We start from the raw sequence: 22,453 nt of genomic DNA, 5'->3' as shown, positions 1-22,453 counted from the left end.
GTTCCAGTGCCGGAGCCCTAATTACCTAAAATAAAGTCATGGGAATATATCCAGCCACGGATTTTCCTCCTTGGCTCAGCAGGGCAGAGAGGGAGGTGTGCTGCCTGCCTGTTGGTGCTCTGAATGTGCTCTGCGGTGACGTCACCTTGTTTTGGGAGCTTTAAAAGCCATGCTGCTTGTGATCAGTGAATGCCGACTGCGTGTCGTTTTGCAGCGCAGCGGCATCACAGAATGGACTCAACAAAAGTAACGATGTAATAAGTTGTTTTATCTTGAAGTAACGGTAATATTATTACTTATATTCTATTAGTAATTCGTTACACTACTCGTTACTTGGAAAAGTAATATTATTACAGTAACGCGTTACTAGTAACTCGTTACTTCCCAACACTGCTGTACAGTTGCCCATGGCACAGTCACACTAGCCCACACCTACAGTACAGGTTACACTTAGCCCACATAACAACAAGAGGTGATGTAAAGTCATGTGAATAAGAGGTGTGTTCACAAACACAATTTTCCCCCCTGATCGACCTAAAATACATTCTACTGCAGGGCTATTCAATTAAATTGTTCAGGGGGCCACATTGTCAGAAACCTAAGGGACCGGGGGCCAGACCGTTCCCCGAGCCATTATATGTACACTTGACACAATGCGCCACCACATTTTCGCAGCCGCGCTGGAACTATTATTAAGTAGGGGGTGCTGTAAGGAATGGAATCTCGACGCTGCCCGCAAGAAAATATTATGTTTTTTGGACTTTTATCCATATTTAGAAGAATATTTAATTTTAAATTATCATTAGGATTATACTGTTGTGATGCCATTATTCAGTATCTTCTCCTTTTCTATTATTAGTATTAGTATTAGTATTAAATACTGAGTATCTCATGAAAAACTATTAATATTGCATCTTTTGTGTTTAGCTCCGTCTCACAGCATTGTAACATTGTAGTGCAGCAAGAAAGGAAAACTACTGTAAACATTTGAACCATATTTCTTGTTTAGAACCTATAGCTAGCAACATCACACATCTCCTGAAACACCATTTATAATGCATCTTTCTTGATTAGCTACATCACATCGCCATCTCCTGAAAAACATTAATATTGCACCTTTCTTGTGGCTACATCACAGCATCTACTGAAAAACATTTATAGTGGATCTGACTTGTTTAGTTCACTTTAGATTCACATCACATCTGAAAAACAACCAGTCGAGTGTAATAAGTAAATGAGGTTTAATTGTAAAAAAAAAAAAATTTTGGGGGGGGGGGGGGACTCATTCGCGGGCCGGTCGGACTTGATTGGCGGGCCGCCAGTTGAATAGCCCTGTTCTACTGTATGTGATTATTCAAGATCTCCTGCACAGGAAAGCCTTTACATCAGGGTTGGGCAATTATTTTTCCTGGGGGGCCACAGAGATTATAGAACACATACTGTGCGCAATATTCTTATTCTTCAACATTTATTAGATTGAAAATCACTTAAAACAGACAATTTAGGTCATCTCATTAGATTTTTCTAGCTTAACAAGTAAAATGAAATGGTTTGACCATGACCACGACACCATCTGTGCCAACGTGTTTTCTCAACCTGTTGTGTTTTGTGATTTGTCATCTACAGGGGGATTCCGGGGAAGAAATGCGGCACCGTCATTGTGAAAGCAGAGGAGCTCAGCAATTGCAGGGTGAGTGTCGGAGGCCCGTGAGGACAGCCATGCGCGTTCTCTCTGTTTATCTGTCTCTTTCAGTCTCTGTTTGCTGATTTGTCTCTGTCTGTTCTATTCTGGGAGGGAGATCGGAGGTCTGTTGTGGAGACTTCATAGCATTTTAGAGGCCCAAGTTCAAGTTCAAGTAGTTTATTGTCATATGTATAATACAGTGTATAATACAATGAAATTCTTTATGCTCTGAGCAACCCTCAGCCTTACATACACAAGGACATGGTCAAAAAGACAGACAGAAAAAGGGTGTAGACCTACATAACTATGTAGGCTACACGTGATACAGACATGTCTGTACACAGTGCGTGTAGACATAACACAAACCACGATACAGTACAATACAATAATGGTGCACAACAAAGTGACAGTGCGTTGTAGTGCGGCCCAGTTCTGAACACTGAGAACGTACGTTTTAAAGTAAACTGTAGGGGGGGGCATGGTGGCTCAGTGGTAGAGCTGTCGCCTCACAGCTAGAAGGTCCTGGGTTCGATTCCCACCTGGGACGCTGTGAGTGCTGAAGGAATGCGTGCCCGTCCGCATGTCCTCGAGTGCCCACCGCACCGCCCGGGTGGGGTCGTCAAAAGGGCCTTTCTGTGTGGAGTTTGCATGTTCTCCCCATGCCCCCTGGGGTTTCCTTCATATAGGAACCCCTCACCAAAAACATGCAATATCCTGTTTCCTAATGTGGTGCCTCCTCTGGTCGTTAGGGGCGCCTGTTCGGAGGGAGGGGAACTGGTTGGAATAGCGTGAACCTCCCACGTGCTATGTCCTACCGGTGAAGCTTCCCCTGTCAGGTGAAAAGAAGCGGCTGGCTAACTGCCCATGTCTCGGAGGAAGCATGGAGCCAGTTTCGGCTCTCCCCAGATCGGCAGAGGGTGGAGCAGCAACCAGGATAAATAAATTAAATGAGCACTAATGGGGGATAAAAATCAGATAAAACAATTGGGGAAAAAAATAAAAAAATAAATAAAGTAAACTGTAGTTCATAGATATTAGCAGAGCCCTTTTGGGTTCCACTTTATGGAGGTATCCTTAGGGCCTGTGTCCACCTAGCGTCTTTTCCTCAGGTCCAGCGTCTTTTTTCAGTTGTTTCTAATGTGGGGAGAGCGTATGCGAGCGCACACGGACGTGTAGAGAAAGTGCGCAGCACCCAGCGTATATTTTCGGCGTTTTTGTGCGCCCGGCTCCCAGCGCTCCCAGCGCTTCCAGCTGAAAATATTTTAACTTTTCAGAAAGACGCTGGTGTCGGCTGCTCCTTTTCTGGTAACTAATCATATGGAAAAACTATCGCAACAGAGACAGAACGGCTCAATTGTGGGAGCAGATCGGCTAGACACTTAATATTTCTGGTGAGTGTTGTGCTTACTGCTTTTAATAGCGTAGCCTACCTGTGTTGTTAGCTTGCTAGCTGTCAGCTATCAAGCTGAACTAACGTTAGTTTCAGACTGCTTCCTTGTATATTGTGCGCTGGGATCAGCGTTCCCCAGCACACTCCCAGCGTTTAACGTCGGAAAAAGACGCTAGGTGGACACAGGCCCTTAGGCGCGCAGCGTCAGTTTTTTCCATCCTTGGTATTACCAAGGATGCCCCTTTGCAGACCTTCCCCCTTCAGGTCCGCAAACTGGGTATAACCTCTGGCCCTGCACTTGCTCTTCTCCCAATAGTAAATTTCTTCACTATTGTGGAGCAGTGTGCTCAGGCCCAAAAGGGCTCCGCTAATATCTATGAACTACAGTTTACTTTAAAACTTATGGTCATGTTCTATTAGCATTCGCCCTTTTGGGTTCTACTTTATGGAACAAAAGGGCGGAGCCGGATGTAGTCAACGCCAACTGTGACACACCTGGTCTGGGTGGCTGCCGACAAATCATTAGCTTAGGTTAGTGACATATGAGGTCGTCCTAGGCCACACCTCCCCGGGAGGGGGAGGTGTCAGAAAATGGGGTGTCAGAGTACCCCATTTTGGCACACCTGACGTCCCCCAAAAATAGGGGAATAGATGTTTCTAATCCAAAACAAAATTAATACTGTAGTTTAAAATAGGGGAAGTATTAGTATAATTCCAGCATATTTATAGCATATATGCCTCCGCCGGCGATAGCCAGGCCGGAGGCATTATGGATCCGTCCGTCCGTTTGAAACAAAAGACCTTGGGCATGTAGTGCGCAAGATGCCTAGTGTTAACAAACTTGTTGGCTAGCTAGCTTATAGCTCAAAACACACAGCATTCTTGGAAATGTAGTAAATCACTACAGGAACTGCAGTAGAAGAAAGTGGGTACAGCAGGGGTGGGCAACTATTTTTCATGGGGGGCCACATGAGAAACCCAGATTGTTGCCGGGGGCCGAACAAATACTGGTAGACGTGACCTTCCTGATTTCTAAGTTAAAACAGCCCTGAAATATGTTGGGGATACAATTCTCGGCGGGGATGCGGAAACGTTCACAGCACGTGCCGCAGGCGCAAATTAGAGCCGTGCCAAAATCATCTGCGCCCCCAAAATGCCTGCGCAAATGGGATCTGGGCGGTCTTAAGTACCAGAATTATTCACAGGTGTGGCCAGGCAATGCTGGGCATTACGTCAATCAAAACCAATCAGATTCCCGTCTCGCGATCGCTGTTTGCGCGTCAATGTGCGAAGCATGCAATATGCTGTAATAATTCTCTCCATGCGTAATAGAGTGGTCTCACTCATGCGAGGACAGAGAGAAATGGAGAGAGCTTATTGACCGATCGTCTGTGGTGCCAACGACCCTCCGGGGTATGAAGGTGAATAGCCTATGTCCATTGTCCAACAAGTTTTCTCAATTCATTTCCCTCTTTGCGATGTGATAAAAGTTTCTCAGTGAGTTATAGTTAATTGCATCACTGAATTATCTGCTAATACCCAATTTTAGCAGCAGAATTTGATGTCCTGGCATGGCAAGGCTGTGCGTAATGACATATCCAAAAGGATAACATTAACATTGGGGCTAACATTGACGCTAGCGTTAGCGCCTTCGCTAGCTAGGTTTGCATGACAGTGGTGAGCTCAAACACAGCCTTCTTCGGCTGTGTCATTTCGGGTTCAACTGCTCCACAGCGCCAGATGTATCGGTTCGGTGCTCAGTGGTGCGAGGGTGTAAAGCAGTTTACAATTTAGACCATCGTCTGCGCTTCCTTGAATATCGTGGATATAAGACTCGATCCAGTTGCTGTAGCCCTTGTTTTGAATCCTGTACACATTCATCTGCCCATTTATCGATGTGATCAAACGAAATTGGTGTGACAGAACTCTTGGTCTACTGCTCCCATGTTCAGACAGGGGTTTGGATGAGAGTCTCGTTGCGTTCCCAACCAGCGGGTGACGTAATCCCAAGATGGCCGCGCTGTGAATAAGGTCTATGGTGGAATGAACTTTCCCCATCGGTCGGAACGGCCAAATTGCTGCCAATTTTTCATCGTAGACTAAAAACTCACCTTTTCGGGCTATACCTGGGCCCTTCTGACACCTTTTCTTAAAAATAAAAATAAATCACTACTAATGTTACTTGCTACTTCTCAGACTAGTTAATACTGTTACAGGTGCTTGTTCTGTCCCAGACTACTTTTTTACAAAGTGCTATTCTAGTCTGACTGTCATTGATTGTGTTGCATGTTTGTTTTCTGTGCTCGTGACAAAATGTGATATTGTAAGTCAGTGTCTGTAAGTCGCTTTGGACAAAAAAATGACGTAATGTAATGTAATGTAATGTAATGTATTTTATATACGGCCTATTGGTTTTGTCTCTGTCTTTATCCATTAGGAATCGGTGATGATGCAGTTTTGTGGGAACAAGTTGGACAAAAAGGATTTCTTTGGCAAGTCGGACCCCTTCCTGGTCTTCTACAGGAGCAACGAGGACAGCACGTGAGTTCCCTCCCTCCTTCCTTCATATCCGCTCCATCTGTCCTTCTAAAGGAAATTGGTTGTATTGACTTGTCTTAAAGAGCGTGGTGCAGTTTTTCTTCATTATTATTTTTTAGAGAATTTACAGTTCAAGCTCAAGATTCTTATGAAAATACTCCCAAAAAACAAAAACAAATGTTAAAGGTCCTATCCATAAGTTCTAACTATTACTGACACCGGTGGCCGTTAGAGTAACTGCAGGCAGTGTGTGAACGAGCTGACGTGCGGGCACCATACTCGCAAGCGCACAAGCAGCTGCCTGGCAACAGCAGACTGTTGGTTGCTTTGTAACGTTAACTCATAAAAGTCACTTGAAAACGGCAACCTGGTCAGATCAGCCTCAAGATGCCCAGGAAGGATTCTGGATGAATTATTGGACATTATTGTGGCATGTTTGGTCGTGTTTTGGCTTGCATTGGCTGCGGGGAAATGGATAAGGATATTCACGTTAGGAACTACCCTGCCCCTGTATTGCATGGTACCGTGTAATGCCTGGAATTTACCAAACTGTTCCAATAATCAATCAACAATGTTCCATAAGCATAACTGTAACGTTGGGCATATTTACGACTGTTACATTCATTTTCCACACAAGACAGTAATGTTATTAGTGGAGCTGGGTGGTAATTTCTATAAATTTATTTATTATTTATATTATTTATAAATGTAAATCAATATTAGTTAGCCGCGATTAGCATCAAGCTAACATTAGAATAATGCGCAGTCTCTCTCGTAACGGACAAGCCCGTCTTTTATTGTCACACGAACACCACAATACATGCATGCGGCCACAACACACTCATGCTGACGGTGGCCGGTGAAAAGTGTCCTCTGTATTTAACCCATCCAGGCATGTCCTTTCCTCTGAGGGGCAGGTCAGGAGCAGTGGTCGCTTTCTCGTACAGCGCCCGGGGACCAACTTCGGATGTTGTCGTCACTGGTCGGATGACGATGACGATCTGATCTTCTGCATGTTTTTAGTGGGGGGGTTATATACGGAGAAGCCCCCTGGGGGGTACGGGGAGAACATGCAAACTCCACACAGAGAGTCTCACTGCAGCTAGAGCCTTCTCCCCCAGTACCTAAGACCTGCAATTGACCAAACTGAACAGTCAATGTTCCATAAGCATAACAGTAACGTTAGGCATATTTATTATTATTATCTCCGCCAGGAGATCATGTTTTCGGCCACGTCTGTCTGTGCGTCTGTCTGTGTGTTCCTCCTCTCCTCTAGCTTTGCCTTCGCGGATCTCGAGAACCTTTGGTCGGATTGACTTCAAACTTTGGGAGTGTGCTAAGGAGTACGTGACGGAGTGCAGTAACCTGTTTTCATGCAATTCGGCATAGCGCCACCTACTGGCAACAATTTTTTATTTTATTTTAACTCATTCACCGCCAATGACGTCTTTGACGTGTTATCAGAAATAGCCCTCCCCGCCAATGATGTGTTTGACGTGTTTTTGTTTTTATGAGTGCAGCGCATAGTTGAAACACTTACCCAGCCTGTGACATAGTTTCGGGTCCCTAACCTCAAACTCAAGCCGACAGCACGTTATCAAACACATACCGCAGCTGTTGTTTGAAATTAGGAAGAAGGTGGAAAGGAAACGCGCTTCCTTGTTGCAGAGGAGAAACGCCATTGAAATGCCCCCTCGCCGCGCTGCAGAGCTGATCGACTTGCTGCAGAGCAGCGGACATCGAAACCGCAGTAGTCAAACCCGTGACCAACATGATCGATCCTGGTCCCTGGACCCCGTTCCTATGTGCCAGCCCGAAAGAGACGAGACGGAGTCACAACTGTGTGGAGGAGGAGAAGCTGTTCTCCTCCTCCACACAGCCTCGCCACATAAATGGCTTTCACACAGAGTCAAGCAGCAGAGCAGCACAGCCACTTTCCTGGCGAGGAAGACTGGACTGCCTAGTCAAACCCGTGACCAACATGATCGATCCTGGTCCCTGGACCCCGTTCCTATGTGCCAGCCTTGCTGCAGGGCGAACCTGGATTGCCTAGTCAAATCCGTGACGAACATGATCGATCCGGTAACAGCAGCGCCTGGTCCCAAAGCCTGTGTCGTGTCGCAGCATTCCTCCCAGCGAGAGGAGGGAAACGAGCAGTAGAGGAGGCAAAACGCTGATGGGGAAGGAGGGGGAAGGAGGTGCGATCCAGCAGCAGCTGTGGAGAGAACTCTCTCTGTGTGTGTGTGTGTGTGTGTGTGTGTGTGTGTGTGTGTGTGTGTGTGTGTGTGTGTGTCTGTGTCTGTGTCTGTGTGTGTCTGTCTGTCTGTCTGTCTGTCTGTCTGTGTGTCTGTCTGTACACTCACTCACACTGAGCAAACTGTATTGTTGAATGTAAAAAAAGCACTTCATATATATATATATATATATTTTTTTTTTTTGTCATTTGTGTCATAATGAATAATATTTACATGTCTGATGTCAATACAGTTCAAAATAAAAGAATTGAGAGCGAGTTCTGCCTGATATTGTGTGCTGTGTACATAAATGCCATTTTCTGCAATTTCTTTTCTCACAGAGACTTTTTGGGTGAAAACAGGGTGTATATAAATGGCTATAAGTAGAGTACAGAACATGCTAAAAGCTCACTTTTTTTTTCCTGGTGAACCCAGAGACGTACATCTTCATTTTGAGGTATTGCAAATCACTCTGGTGCTAATAGATAATTTACTGTGGGTCTTGAAAGATGACCAACAATTATGAAAATCTTTGGCCTGTGCTAAATATTGGCAGTCCTAAACTGGCGGTGAATGAGTTAACAACTTATCTCAACCACCGTTTGTCCAATTGACTTCAAACTTGGGGAGTGTGCTGCATGGAACTCGGCATAGTGCAGTGCTGAATTTCTTGCAATTTTACAGCGCCACCTACTGGCAACACAAAAAGCAGTTTATCTCAAGAAACCTTTGTCCGAATGAATTCAAACTTTGGGAGTGAGCTGTTGTTAGATATAATCACGTGTGTGCGCGAGTGTGTGTGTGCACGCGTGCATGTGTGTGCGCGCATGTGTGTGTGTGTGTGAGTGTGTGCATGCGCGCGCGTGCTTGTGTGTGCGTACGTGCGTGTGTGTTCGATATGGCTCTTTGGGCTTCTTCCCTATCCTGCAGTGTGTGACAGGTCAGATTAGAGCCCTTGGGCCCTATCTTCGCAAAAGCGGTAATTTAGCGTTTGCGCTCGTTTAATGCCGCGCAATGCAAATTGGGGGCATGGACAAGCGCATGCCTGTTATAATTGTACTGGACATAGGTGTGCCACATGCCGAACTAGGCGTTTCAGCGCAAAGATGTGGGAATAGATGGTATTATCCTATCGTCAGCAGTGCGCAATTAATTTGCGCTAAGAGCTTTTAACACGTTCACTGCCAACGACGTATTACTCCGTCAAAAAAAATCCAACGGTTCACTGCCAATGACGTATTACTCCGTCAAAAAAATGATTTTTTTTTTTTTGACCGTGGGATGTGCATCTAACCCTTTTACATCTCTTGTATAATTATTGGAACCACCGAACGTTTACAACCCATTCCACCAACCCACTAAGTGGCGACAGTGCTCTCCTGACTAGAGGAAGGCAAGCATTTTCATGAGAATGGCTTCCTCGAAGCCATTCTCATGAAAATGGATTGGCGAAAACGCTTTCGTTTTCGCGCTGATTGCTGGCGGTGCGGGATTGCAAATTTGCATAATAGATTACGGGTGGAACACACTTTGAAACACGCAGCATAAATATGACCAGAATCGCAAAAGCTTCATCAAAGCTCTCAACCAAAACTCCAAGTAACGAGCGAGTCCATCCAGACTTCCTCAAAGAGCGGCCGCGCAGACAGGCACAGCAGCAGCAAAGCAATGAGACTGGTGACGCGAGGTTACAGCAACAGAAACGAGCTTGTGACACGGCCGCTGCAGCCAAGAAGACACACACGGAGGGAGGAGTTGGAAGCAGAGGGGGGTTTCCTGCTGTTATGGAGGAAATTACTGTTCAAAACTATTGTTTAGATGTCTGACGTCTTACTGATGCCAAAAATGAATGGTTAAAGTGACTGTTCTATCGAATTTCACAAAAAGCCGTTTATCTCTGAATAATTTTTCTGACGCTGAAACCATGCTGTATTCAACTGCTAATGCTTACATAACTACTAACTCTACAAACTAACTCTTTTAGACAGAGAAAGCACACATTCTATTAGTTCTTTTGAGATATTGTGTGTTCACAAAATCTTAGCAGAAAAGAATCCTCGGGTCTTGAAAGATGAGCCAGAATCCTCAAAAAAACCCTCTGGCAGAACCTACCTACAGTAAAAAAAAAACGGCTGGCAGTGAATGTGTTAAAAGCACCTCTTACGTGCTAAATACCCCGTTGCGCTTGAGCGCACCATAATCTCTGTGCAGCGCAGCGCAGAGTAAAATTCCTTTTGGATATGTCATTACACACAGCCTTGCCACGCCAGGAAATAACATTCTGCTGGTAAAATTGGGTATTAGCAGATAGTCAATGAGGCAATCAACTATAACTCACTGAGAAACTTTTATCACATTGCAAAGAAGGAAATTAATTGAGAAAACTTGTTGGACAATGGACATAGGCTATTTACCTTCATAACACGAAGGGTCGTACCACAGACAATCTGTCAATAAACTCTCTCCATCTCTCTCTGTCCTTAGCACGAGTGAGTCCACTCTATTACGCATGGAGAGAATTACAGCATATTGCATGCCTCGCGCAAACAGCGATTGCGAGACGGGAATCCGATTGGTTTTTATTGATGTAACGCCCAGGTATTGCCTGGCCACACCTTTGAATAATTCTGGTACTTAAGACCGCCCAAATCCCATTTGCGCTGGCATTTTGGGGGCGCAGATGATTTGGCACAGCTCTAATTTGCGCCTGCGGCACATGCCATAAACGTTTCCGTATCCCTGACGAGAATTGCATCCCCAACATATTTCGGGGCTGTTTTAACTTAGAAATCAGGGAGGTCACCTCTGCCCAGACAATTATATCACTTTTAAACAGTTACATTTCTGTATAAATCACAGAGCATGTGAGCGGAGCAGAGCGGGGACCGAGCAGGGAGCGGAGCGGGGGGATTCTGGCTTGAGTGGAGACCAGAGCGGTACCGGAGCGAAAGTTGGAGCGGCACCGATCACCCGCTCAGACCCGCTCTAGTTTCGATCACAACATGTTCGAACCAGAATGCATTGGTGCGTGGCCATGTGCTCGCCCACTATTTTCTTGCCAGCTGCTGCGAGACGAGAAGGAAGAGACTCATGCCCTAACTGAAGACAGACAGAACGTTTGTTTATTCATGTAATAAAAACATGTTCAATAATTATGGAGCCAGAACAGTCTCATATAGAATGAACTCTCGCAGGGTTTTTCACGAATGCACATGCTTTGTTTCGCAGTTGTATTTTGGACTCACTAATGCACACAATCTGTTTCGCAAATGCACACGCTCTGGTTCACAAATATAATTTGTATGCAAACTTGTAATATAAATTCGGAAATGCACACACTCTGCTTCACAAATATTATTTTGAGGCACACTTGTAATATAAATTCACAGATCATGCGAATTGCTGAATGTGCATTTACAAACTGGTTCTCATTTGTGAACCTCTTTCTACATTTGTGAAATCTGTGTGGTGAATTTTGAGACTCCCCTGACGTCGCAGGTCAACGAACGTCACCATTGGCTGCGCAAGCACACCGTTTCTTTATCCGTTTTTTTTCATTTGTTTCTATTAATCTATATACATCGAATCCGACCAATTTAGTCTGATAATTCATGAGAGAATTGTGAGTATCTACTTTTTTTCTGCCAGCATTCGTCATTTTCCCCTTGGCACACAAGCCGCACATAAAGACACAACGAACATGCAGCCGACTCTGCTGAGCTCATGTTATTTGTAGTGAGCAATGCCCATTGCCCAGGTGTTTAAATGCAAATTAAAACTCCCTTACCTTTTATCTTTTTTATTCTGTTGAGCGGAGCGGTGAGTGGGAGCGGGTGAAATGTGTATCGAGCAGGGAGCGGTCTGGAGCAGAGCGGCCATGAGCGCTGGAGCGGGTGGAAAGGTCCGCTCCGTGAGCGAGGAGCTGTAATTATCACCGCTCCACTCCGCTCACATGCTCTGATAAATCATTACAATATGCTCCCGTGAGGTGGGGATGCGTTTATAGCTGCTGCCGGGCGGGGGTGCAAAACTCGGCATAACACCTGGACAAATGCGCAAGGCGGGCCGCTATCTTCCCTGCCTGGCAGGCGAAAACAGGTGCGCAAGCGCAATAGGGAATATCGCCTGTACCAAGATAGGGCCCCTTGTGCTCTGAGGGCGGCAGCATCAAGTCCACCTGCTAGCCAAGCGACTAATGAAATTAACCCCCCTATAGAGCGGTTTACGTGTGTGTGTGCGTACGTGCGTGTGTGTGTGTGTGTGTGTGTGTGTGTGTGTGTGTGTCAGGGCAGCAGTGAAGCTGCCACAGTCATCCACCATTTACTGTCAGTTCATGGAAAGTGAGGCAGAAGTGTGTGAGATGGATGTAGCTGCATAACTTTATATTACTTATATCTGTATGCATCCTCATCCAGATTTAAATATCTCTTTCTCCCACTCCCACCCTCCCCTCTCTCTCTCTCTCTGTGTGTGTGCAGGTTTACCATCTGCCATAAAACAGAGGTGGTGAAGAACACATTGAACCCGGTGTGGCAGGGCTTTAAGATTCCGGTTCGGGCTCTCTGCAATGGAGATTACGACAGGTTAGTGTGTTGCCTGGTTTGTGTGTGGAGATTACGACAGGTTTGTGTGTTGCCTGTGTTAAGTCTTGACCCAGTCCTATCATATTTGTTATCATTTTGTCTAGGGGTGGACTGGATTAATACTCAATACGCTGAAATACGGAACATTATACAGCAGGCATGTCCAAAGTCCGGCCCTGGGGCCAATTGCGGCCCGTTATTTTAAGTGGCCCTCGGCTTGTCTCTCAAAATATACTATATGTGGTGGGCCACACAGTATTGGTTAATCAAGCAAGTTCAATTAGCATTTTTTCTTTTCACGTAACGATGACAGTACTATCTAAATCATACAGTTTGTAGAAGCACCGGGTAGGAACAGCACATGCAGAACTAATGTTTCCCTCTTCTCCCGGCCAGCTCTGCTTTGCTGGTTTGCAGGAGGCATCCACGATCGCCTCTTGCGTTCATAGTCACTTAATTTCATTAGAACTTTTTTTGGTTTAGACTAGTTCCAATTTACTAGTACCAATTTACTGGAGAAAATCACACCACCCTGAAGATCTCTCTTCCTACCACCTTATCCACTCCAACTTTACCTCTGCTGTCTCAAAAGCAAAAAACCCCTTCTTCATCTCTGAAACCCCCTGGGGGGTCCCTGGACCCCCACTTTGAGAACCCCTAACTTAACACGTTCACTGCCAATGGCGAGTTGACTCGTCAAAAAAAATCCAACGGTTGACTGCCAATGACGAGTTGAGACGTCAAAAAAAAAAAAAAAAAAAAAATTCAATCAATGCCCCCCACGTCTCCTATAAAAATATTGGAGCCACCGAACGTGTACAACCCATTCCACCGACCCACTAAGTGGCGACAGTGCTCTCCATTCTAGAGGAAGGCAAGCAAAAAGCAGTGTGAGGAAGCCATTCTCATGAAAATGGATTGGCGAAAACGCTTTCGCGCTTGGGAGCTGGCGGTGGGGTTTTGCAAATTTGCATAATAGATTACGGGTGGAACACACTTTGAAACACGCAGCATAAATAAGACCAGAATCGCAAAAGCTTCATCAAAGCTCTCAGAACCCCAAGAAACGAGCGAGCCCATCCAGACTTGCCCAGCGGCCGCCAGCAGACAGGCACAGCAGCAGCAAAGCAGTGAGCCTGGTGACGCGAGGTTACAGCAGCAACAGAAACGAGCTTGTGACACGCCCGCTGCAGCCAAGAAGAACACACACGGAGGGAGGAGTTTGAAGGAGAGGGGTGTTTCCTGCTGTTATGGAGGAAATTACTGTTCAAAACTATTGTTTAGATGTCTGACGTCTTACTGATGCCAAAAATGAATGGTTAAAGTGACTGTTCTATCGAATTTCACAAAAAGCCGTTTATCTCAGAATAAATTTTCAGACGCTGAAACCATGCTGTATTCAACTGCTAATGCTTACATAACTACTAACTCTACAAACTAACTCTTTTAGACAGAGAAAGCACACATTCTATTAGTTCTTTTGAGATATTGTGTGTTCACAAAATCCTAACAGAAACGAATCCTCGGCTCTTGAAAGATGAGCCAGAATCCTCAAAAAAACCCTCTGGCAGAAGCTAACTACAGTATTGAAAAACGGCTGGCAGTGAATGTGTTAAGAGAAGTGTTTTTTTGTTTTGTTTTTGTCACTGTGTTGGAATCTTGTTTGGGTTTCAGTAGGAACGTATCCATAGACTGGAAAGCCTCCTTTTGAGCAACACGTTTCTTGTGAGTCTCGCATTGTTTGTGTCGTTTCACGTCGTATTCACCTCCATCATCGTGAAACTGAAAACTGACTCTGGCAAATGTTGCAAAAAAATCTCTGAGAATCGCCTTGCACTGGCTTCACCCACAGATAAAGTGTTTCCCAGTCCTTGTTGTAGCTGCATTTCCTTTTCTTTGCTGCTGTCGCAGTTTCCTCCCTTTCCTCCTCCATGTTTCATAATATTCCGCGTAAAATCTGCAGCATATCGGCTTGCTGTTTGTTTCCGCGTCATTGTCGGTGGGCATACCCTAACGTGCATTTGATCCCAGCCCCCGTGTACCCCAGTTTGATTGACATGATGACATCAGACACAGCCTGCCCCGCTGATGTTAAACAAAAACAGTACATATCCTGAGGCTGTCCGACACCTCAACTCTACCTCAAGAGCACAGGCACTTTGTGCTAGAAGGGTCAACACCAGTTAGGCTTTTTTGCACTTTATCACTAAAAAGCACTTTAAAAAATAGTTTAGCACTTTCTTTTTTAAATACTTTTTAAGCACTTTATCGAGCATTATTTTAGCTTTCTGTGGCACTGCGGCACTCTGTTTTTTTAACAGGTTCCATGAATTGTTTTTTTTAAATGTCGTTATTATCCTTTTTATTACTTCCTTGTTTTTGTATGTATGGAACTCTCTGCATCTATGTCTCCTGTGATTCTATGTGATTCTATGTGAGCACTTCTGCACCAAGACAATTTCAATCAACCATGTGTTGAAATTGCAAATAAAGTTCTATTCTATTCTATTCTAGTCCTCCCTCCCCTTCTCCACACAGCCAATTCATAAAACCCCCATTTTATAAACGCGCATGTGAAAACAGGAGCCTGCCAATCAAAATGCGGGACAACGTCTCAATATGCAGGACGCGTGAAAAACCGTGAAAATGCGGGACAGTCCCGCACAAATCGGGACATATGGTCACACTAGCCGGGCGGGGGTGCAAAACTCGGCATAACACCTGGACAAATGCACAAGGCAGATCGGTATCTTCCCTGCCTTAAGGCACGCGCAAACAGGTGCGCAAGCGTAAATTGGGGATATCGCCTGTACGAAGATAGGGCCCCAGCTCTTTGGAGACGCTACATTTAAATTGCTCCAACAGCATTGGATCTCTTAGCTATGGGAAGTCATCGACTTTACAAGCGTTAATCCACTGATCAAACATAATTTCCTGTTTACGCCACAGGTCCAGAGAGACTCATCCTTTTGTCGTCTCAGGTCACGAAACTGACGACGATACATCTCAGGTACACTACCATAGGCCTCCAGCACAGCTTTCCTTAATGCTGTATAATCCAGGCCCGTACAGTACGTGAGTCAAGAGCAGCTACTGCTCTCTGAGCTTTACCCTCAAGAACACTTTGAACTAGCAGCGGCCACTTCTCTGATGGCCAATTTGAGTCTTTTGCCACCTTCTCAAACATTTCAAAGAATACATCAACTGCAGTCTCATCAAACTTTGGCATCATGCCCCGGGCTTTATTTACATCAAACCTCTGTGCAGCCTGTTGCTCCAAATCCAACACCTTTTTCCGCTCCATCTTGGCTAGCTCTTTCTGAAACCCCCTGTCCTGGGCCTCCGTTTCTCTCATCAGCTGTCGGTCCTTACCGGCCTCAACACGATCCGTCTCTCCCTTCTCTCTCATTAAATCGTGATCTTTATCCTTTCTTTGCCGATCACTTTCCCGCTGAGCGGTCCCTGTATTCTTTGTCAATAAGATCAGCTCTCTCTCGCTCTCTCTCAGCTCGGTCCCAGTTTTTATGCCTCCGCCGGCCATAGCCAGGACGGAGGCATTATGGATCCGGGTTGTACGTATGTCCGTCCGATGTTCGTTAACGCGATATCTGAGGAACGTGTCGACGGAATTTCATCAAATTTGCCTCAAACATCGACTTAGACTCAAGGATGATCTGATTCGATTTTGGTGGACAAAGGTCAAAGGTCAAGGTCACTGTGACCTCTCGAACCCCATTTTCAAGATTGTTAACGCCATATCTCAGGCATGCCTTGATGAAATGTCATCAAATTTGCCTCAAACATCAACTTGGACTCAAGGATGAACTGATTAGATGTTGGTGGTCAAAGGTCAAAGGCCAAGGTCACTGTGACCTCTCAAACGCCATTTTCAAGCTTGTTAGTAGTAGTAGTTTATTTGACACAATGTAAAATCCACATAAAAAAAGCTTCAAATGAAGGCAGTTTACATACATTAACTCATTCATGGCCAGTTTAGGACTGCCAATATTTAGCACAGGCCAAAGATTTTCATAATTGTTGGTCATCTTTCAAGACCCACAGTAAATTATCTATTAGCACCAAAGTGATTTGCAATACCTCAAAATGAAGATGTACGTCTCTGGGTTCACCAGGGAAAAAAAAGTGAGCTTTTAGCATGTTCTGTACTCTACTTATAGCCATTTATATACACCCTGTTTTCACCCAAAAGGTCTCTCTGAGAAAAGAAATTGCAGAAAATGGCATTTATGTACAGCACACAATCCCAGGCAGAACTCGCTCTCAATTATTTTATTTTGAACTGTATTGACATCAGACATGTAAATATTATTCATTATGACACAAATGACAAAAAAAAAAAAAATATATATATATATATATATATATATATATATATATATATATATGAAGTGCTTTTTTTACATTCAACAATACAGTTTGCTCAGTGTGAGTGAGTGTGCAGACAGACAGACAGACACACAGACAGACAGACAGACAGACAGACACACACAGACACAGACACAGACACACACACACACACACACACACACACACACACACACACACACACACACACACACACAGAGAGAGAGAGTTCTGTCCACAGCTGCTGCTAGATCGCACCTCCTTCCCCCGCACCTCCTTCCCCCTCCTTCCCCATCAGCGTTTTGCCTCCTCTGCCTCTGCTCGTTTTCCTCCTCTCGTTCGGGCTGGGACGAATGCTGCGACACGACACAGGAACGGGTCCGGCTTGGCTTTGGGACCAGGCGCTGCTGGAACCGGATCGATCATGTTCGTCACGGGTTTGACTAGGCAATCCAGGTTCGCCTTGCAGCAAGGCGAGCAGTGCAGCGCGCCGAGGGGCGTTTCAATGGCGTTTCTCCTCTCTATAAGGAAGCGCATTTCTCTGTTTTTCCTCCTTTCCTCCTTCTTCCTTATTTCAAACAACAGCTGCGGTATGTGTTTGATAACGTGCTGTCGGCTTGACTTTGAGGTTAGGGACCTGTGTCTGTGTCACAGGCTAGGGAAGTGTTTGAACTAAGCGCTGCACTAATAAAAACAAAAACACGTCAAACACGTCATTGGCGGGGAGGGCTATTTCTGATAACACGTCAAAGACGTCTTTGGCGGTGAATGAGTTAACACAGGGGGGATGCCAAGACTGGCAGGTCCAACAAATGCTACAATACACTATTAACAATTTTACGCGTACAAATGACAAAGACAGCAACGCGATATCTCAGGAATGCCTTCACGGAATTTCATCAAATTTGCCTCAAACTTGGCCTTGAACTCAAGCATAAACTGATTAGATGTTGGTGGTCAAAGGCCAAGCTCACTGTGACCTCTCGAACGCCATTTTCAAGCTTGTTAACGCGATATCTCAGGAATGCCTTTACGGAGTTTCATCAAATTTGCCTCAAACATTGACTTGGACTCGAGGATGAACTGATTAGATTTTCGTGGTCAAAGCTCAAGGTCACTGTGACCTCACGAATGCCATTCCTAAGTTCGTTAAAGCGATATCTCAAGAACGGCTTGATGGAATTTCTTCCAATTTGGCTCAAACGTTGACTTGGGCGCAAGGATGAACGGATTACATTTTGTGATCAAAGGTCAAAGGTTAAGGTCATTGTGACCTCTCCAACGCCATTTTCAAGCTTGTTTAAAGCCATATCTCAGGAATGCCTTGATGGAATTTCATCAAATTTGCCTCAAACATTAACTTGGCCTCAAGGATGAACTGATTACATTTTGGTGGTCAAAGTTCAAGGTCACTGTGACCTCATGAACGCCATTCCGAAGTTGGTTAACGTGATATCTCAAGAACAGCTTGATGGAATTTCTTCTGATTTGGCTCAAACATCGACTTGGACGCAAGGATGAACTGATTCCATTTTAGTTATCAAAGGTCAAAGTTCAATGTCACTGTGACCTCACACACCCAATTTCCAAGCTCTGTAACGCAACATCTCAGGAGTGCCTTGACGGAATTTCTTCCAATTTGCCTCAAATGGCGATTTGGACTCAAGAATGAACTAATGGCGGAGGCATAAGTCCGCGGTGCGGTCGTTCTAGTCTTTGTCAATAAGAGTGGCTCTCTCTCGCTCTTCCTTTTCAATCAGAGCAATGCGCTCTCTCTCTTTCTTCATATCCTCCCAGTAACCCTGCAACCCTAATTCAGCTGTTATTAGAATTTGTAATTCCTTCTTACTCATCCCGACTCCAGAGAAACTTCCTCCTCACCAGCCAGAGTTTTCAACTGCTCTAGCTTCAGCCTACTGAACTGTTTCTTTGTCATGTGACGTACATCATCCATGTTGGCAGCTAATTCACTCCACAATCTACAGTGGTGTCATGAATTCCAATGGTAATTTAGTGTTATGCTCCTCGTGCAGCCTGTGACGTATTGTGGAAGCGTACCCAGTTATCAGTGACGTTGCTCTAAAGGCACCCCAAATCACTATTCCAAAACTGATACCTTCACAAACCTGTCCCCATTAACACCTAAATCCCACACTCACTATTCACTGACAGCTCCAACACGCCACAATCACACACCTACAGTTCAGTGCTAAGCTAACTATCCCTACAACTATGATTTACTATAGTGTTCTGATTAGCCAGGATTCAGCAACAGCTAATCTGCTTTTATAAATTACACACTCCTATATACTAACGCCTAAGGCCTGGCAGTGTGAATTTCAATGGGCTGAACTCAACCCCCCCAGGCCACCAGCCTGCGTCCACCATCAAGGATAGCTGATAGCCACTACCAGCCACGCTCAGAGCTAAATTTAGAACCGCACCGAATCACAACGAGCATCGGACATACAGCGGGACTACAACGATTCCTCGTTAACACGCACGTAACACATCCGGGTAATCCGGCAAAACATGAAGGCCGCGACCCTTTTTAGGGGACAACACAAGCCACTCACGTTGACTTCAATGTAAAATAGCAGTACCAAAAAAATCTATAGAAAAATAAGAGAAATAATTTAGTTTATAAATGACCCAAAGACACCATGACATGACAATATATTTAAACTCGGCCGGCCATAGAATGCGCAAGATACATCGGCACGAGGTACTTGCCTTATATGAATGCTGTATCCAGTTTCCACCAGGTTACATGCATCGTCCACATTGACGGCGCCACCCCTACTATCTATTAAAACATATCTATCGCAGACCCGTTTTTTGTTTTTTTGTTAGTGAAACTATAACAACACAGCAACTCTTCGGCATCTATCAAATTAAACCGTTTTAAATCGTTTGTTTGAAGTGGTTTCGGCTTCTTGTACCATCTTTTACTATGGTGGGTTTCCCCTAAAAAGGGGCGCGGCCTTGGCGCTGGACGCTTGAAGACGCGGCGCAGTTCTGGTCGATTACATATCTCGGAGGCATCGTTTTGTCTAGAGGTGGACTGGATTAATACTCAACACGCTGAAATACAGAACATTATACAGTCTGGAGATTCATCACTCAGGGATGCAGTGTTTTTCCAGGACACCCGTGGTACAAACAGTTGTCTATATTTTTTAAATCATTTTTAATCCACACCTTGTGTTTCTCCCAACAGGATGATCAAGATCGAGGTGTATGACTGGGACAGAGATGGCAGGTAATTCATCTCCTTCATCCGCCCCAACAATCACAACACCATGTAGTCATGAATTATTATTACGTCACAATAAATATACTTGATTCCATTCAATGGTTCCTGTTGGTGTTGGTGATAGAAAGAAACACAGGAGGAAGCCTTAAAGGAGAATTTCAAACAACTACACAGTGTACTACACAGGGCAATCGTGCACCGTAAAACTGCTTGTTTTGCTGGCTGGGAGGCTCAAACTGTCAATAGCACACATGGGCAAAATACGGGCCACGATGGAATTGCAATTTTTTTCTTTTCTTTTACAGTGCACCTGAACGCAACATGCAAGATACGTGCTGAATAAGTGTCCAAATGTTCATGTCATTCTGGCCAATACTCCACTACTGTTATAGCATTTCAGTCTGGAATATGGAATATCTTTCAATAATCTTTATGGCTAAAAGGCTAAAAGTAATCTCATGTGTAAGAAATGACTGTTCTACATTGAAGTAGAAATTTAAACAATTTTGGATTTTGGTTTTGGATTAATTTAGCTTCAAGAGTGGATTTCTGTTTGTGTGACCCTCAACACAGGCTTTGAGAATCCCGGGCCACTTACTGATACTTATGCTTGAATTACCCCACTCATATTCTGGTTTATTTCAAGAAAAACATTCCGGCTAGTGGAAATCCTAATTGGCTGGTAACTTTAAAATCTAGCAGCCATATTGGCAGACAAAAAAAAATAGGTTTTTGTTTAACCTTTTTTAGCCATATTTAGAGAAATATCTCATTTTAAATCAACATTAGGATTATACTGTTGTGATGTCATTATTCAGTATCTTCTCCTTTTCTCAATAACTTTCATGTCACCACCTGCTCAGCTCTCCTGTCAGCATAATTGTAACTAACAAACACAAACTGTAGGTTTAGCCATCTAATCATGTTCTTTCACAAACAGCCAGTTTGGAAAGAAAAAATTGCCACTGAATCCCACACATCATACATCCTACATTTCTTCCTCCTAAGAGTTGCACGATCTTCAGTCAGATCGTCAATCACCACCCTTTGACATCGCCAATACACTGATGTCATCGCGCAAGCACATGGCTAATTAAATGGACGTTAACATCCACCTGAAGCACATAGCCACTTAACCAAATGTATTTACTATAACCCTGGCTTGCCATTTGCACTACTGTTTGTTTTTTCTTAACTCATTGAGTGCCATGGACGAGTATGTTCGTCATTTCGTTTAGTAACGTAGAGTGCCAAGGACGAGTATGTTCGTCAATTGCGTTTTTTGACGGTGGGACGTGGATCAAAGCATCAGGCATCTCCTGTACAAATATGGGAGCTATTGAAGGTGTATAACCTATTTTACGGACTCATTAGGTGGCGACAGTGCTCTCCAGATTACAGAAAGGTCCGGAAAACTGCAGGAAAAAGCCGTGATCAAAGAGAAACCGATGCATGCTGCAGCCAGAGCCATATAGATTGCTCTGTCTGCAGCTGAAGTTGGCTGCGAACATCAGTCAATCCGCGCCCACAACTGAGCTCCTCTGCCTCTGTCTGTCTGTCTGCATATAGTTTCTCCATACGATTACCCGCCAGAAAGGCAGCACCCGACGCCGAAGGGCCAAACCTTTCCCTGCAGTCCCGTTTGGCATTTCCTTGTCGCGCTGGGAGCCGCCCGGCGCAAAAACGGAGGCTCCGAAAATAGACTGGGTGCGTGTGGGGAGGAGTTTGCAGCTGAGGGGGGAAGAGGGGGGTGGGGCACGCAGGCTCCACAGAACTACAGTGGTCTACAGATCTATACGCGTGTTTTACCGCGATGCGGCAGTAATTCTGTCTAACGGTAGAATGTGGTATCATAGTGGGCCACTAGAGGGCAGTAGCGCACAACTACCTACAAGCTGCGAGACCAGCAGAGGCCCTGCTGGCCCGCACTGGTCTAAGCAGAGGCAGAACGCAGCAGAGAAGACGCCATAAGCTCCGGGAAGTTTTTTTACAATTTAAAGTTTTATTTCATCACTAAATTAATTTCTGATGACTTTTGATGCCTACAAGCAGGGTAGTAGGTTTCAATAAGTGCTACTTTACGAACATTTATGGCGAAAAATGGCCGGTGTGAAAGAGCCTTAGATTAACCAGAGTAGGCCTATATTGTTTGATAAAAATATGTTTTCAGACAATGGGCACGGCGCGCACGCACACACACACACACACACACACACACACACACACACACACACACAAAGGACACAGACTAGAGAATGTACATTTTTATAATAATAGTAGGCTACCTTTCACCATGCCTTCACTATTTTATATATATTGTATGTATCATGTCCATTTCCTCATTAAAGAGAGCGGAGCGCGCGGTGCACACAGGGCCTCTCAGGGCCTCTCCGTTTCTCACTC

The 22,453-nt window shown here is 44.8% G+C and overlaps 1 protein-coding gene across 2 annotated transcripts in view; it reads left to right on the top strand.

Moving 5' to 3' along the window:
* Positions 1-22,453, top strand: part of LOC310772275 (copine-8) — a gene marked incomplete at both ends in the record, with an annotated part of 185,612 nt that overhangs the window by 100,963 nt on the left and 62,196 nt on the right. For both annotated transcript variants that reach the window (XM_083632037.1, XM_083632036.1), the window contains 4 exons: positions 1,627-1,690; positions 5,512-5,615; positions 12,325-12,429; positions 20,015-20,056. In XM_083632037.1, coding sequence (XP_083488163.1) covers positions 1,627-1,690; positions 5,512-5,615; positions 12,325-12,429; positions 20,015-20,056 — 315 coding nt within the window. The remainder of the gene's footprint in view (positions 1-1,626; positions 1,691-5,511; positions 5,616-12,324; positions 12,430-20,014; positions 20,057-22,453) is intronic.

This window comes from Poromitra crassiceps, assembly GCF_964638095.1.
Source record: "Poromitra crassiceps genome assembly, chromosome: 2".
Taxonomy (NCBI): Eukaryota; Metazoa; Chordata; class Actinopteri; order Beryciformes; family Melamphaidae; genus Poromitra; species Poromitra crassiceps.
Note: the sequence above shows the minus strand (reverse complement) of the source record. Positions and strands in the feature narration are given on the sequence as shown.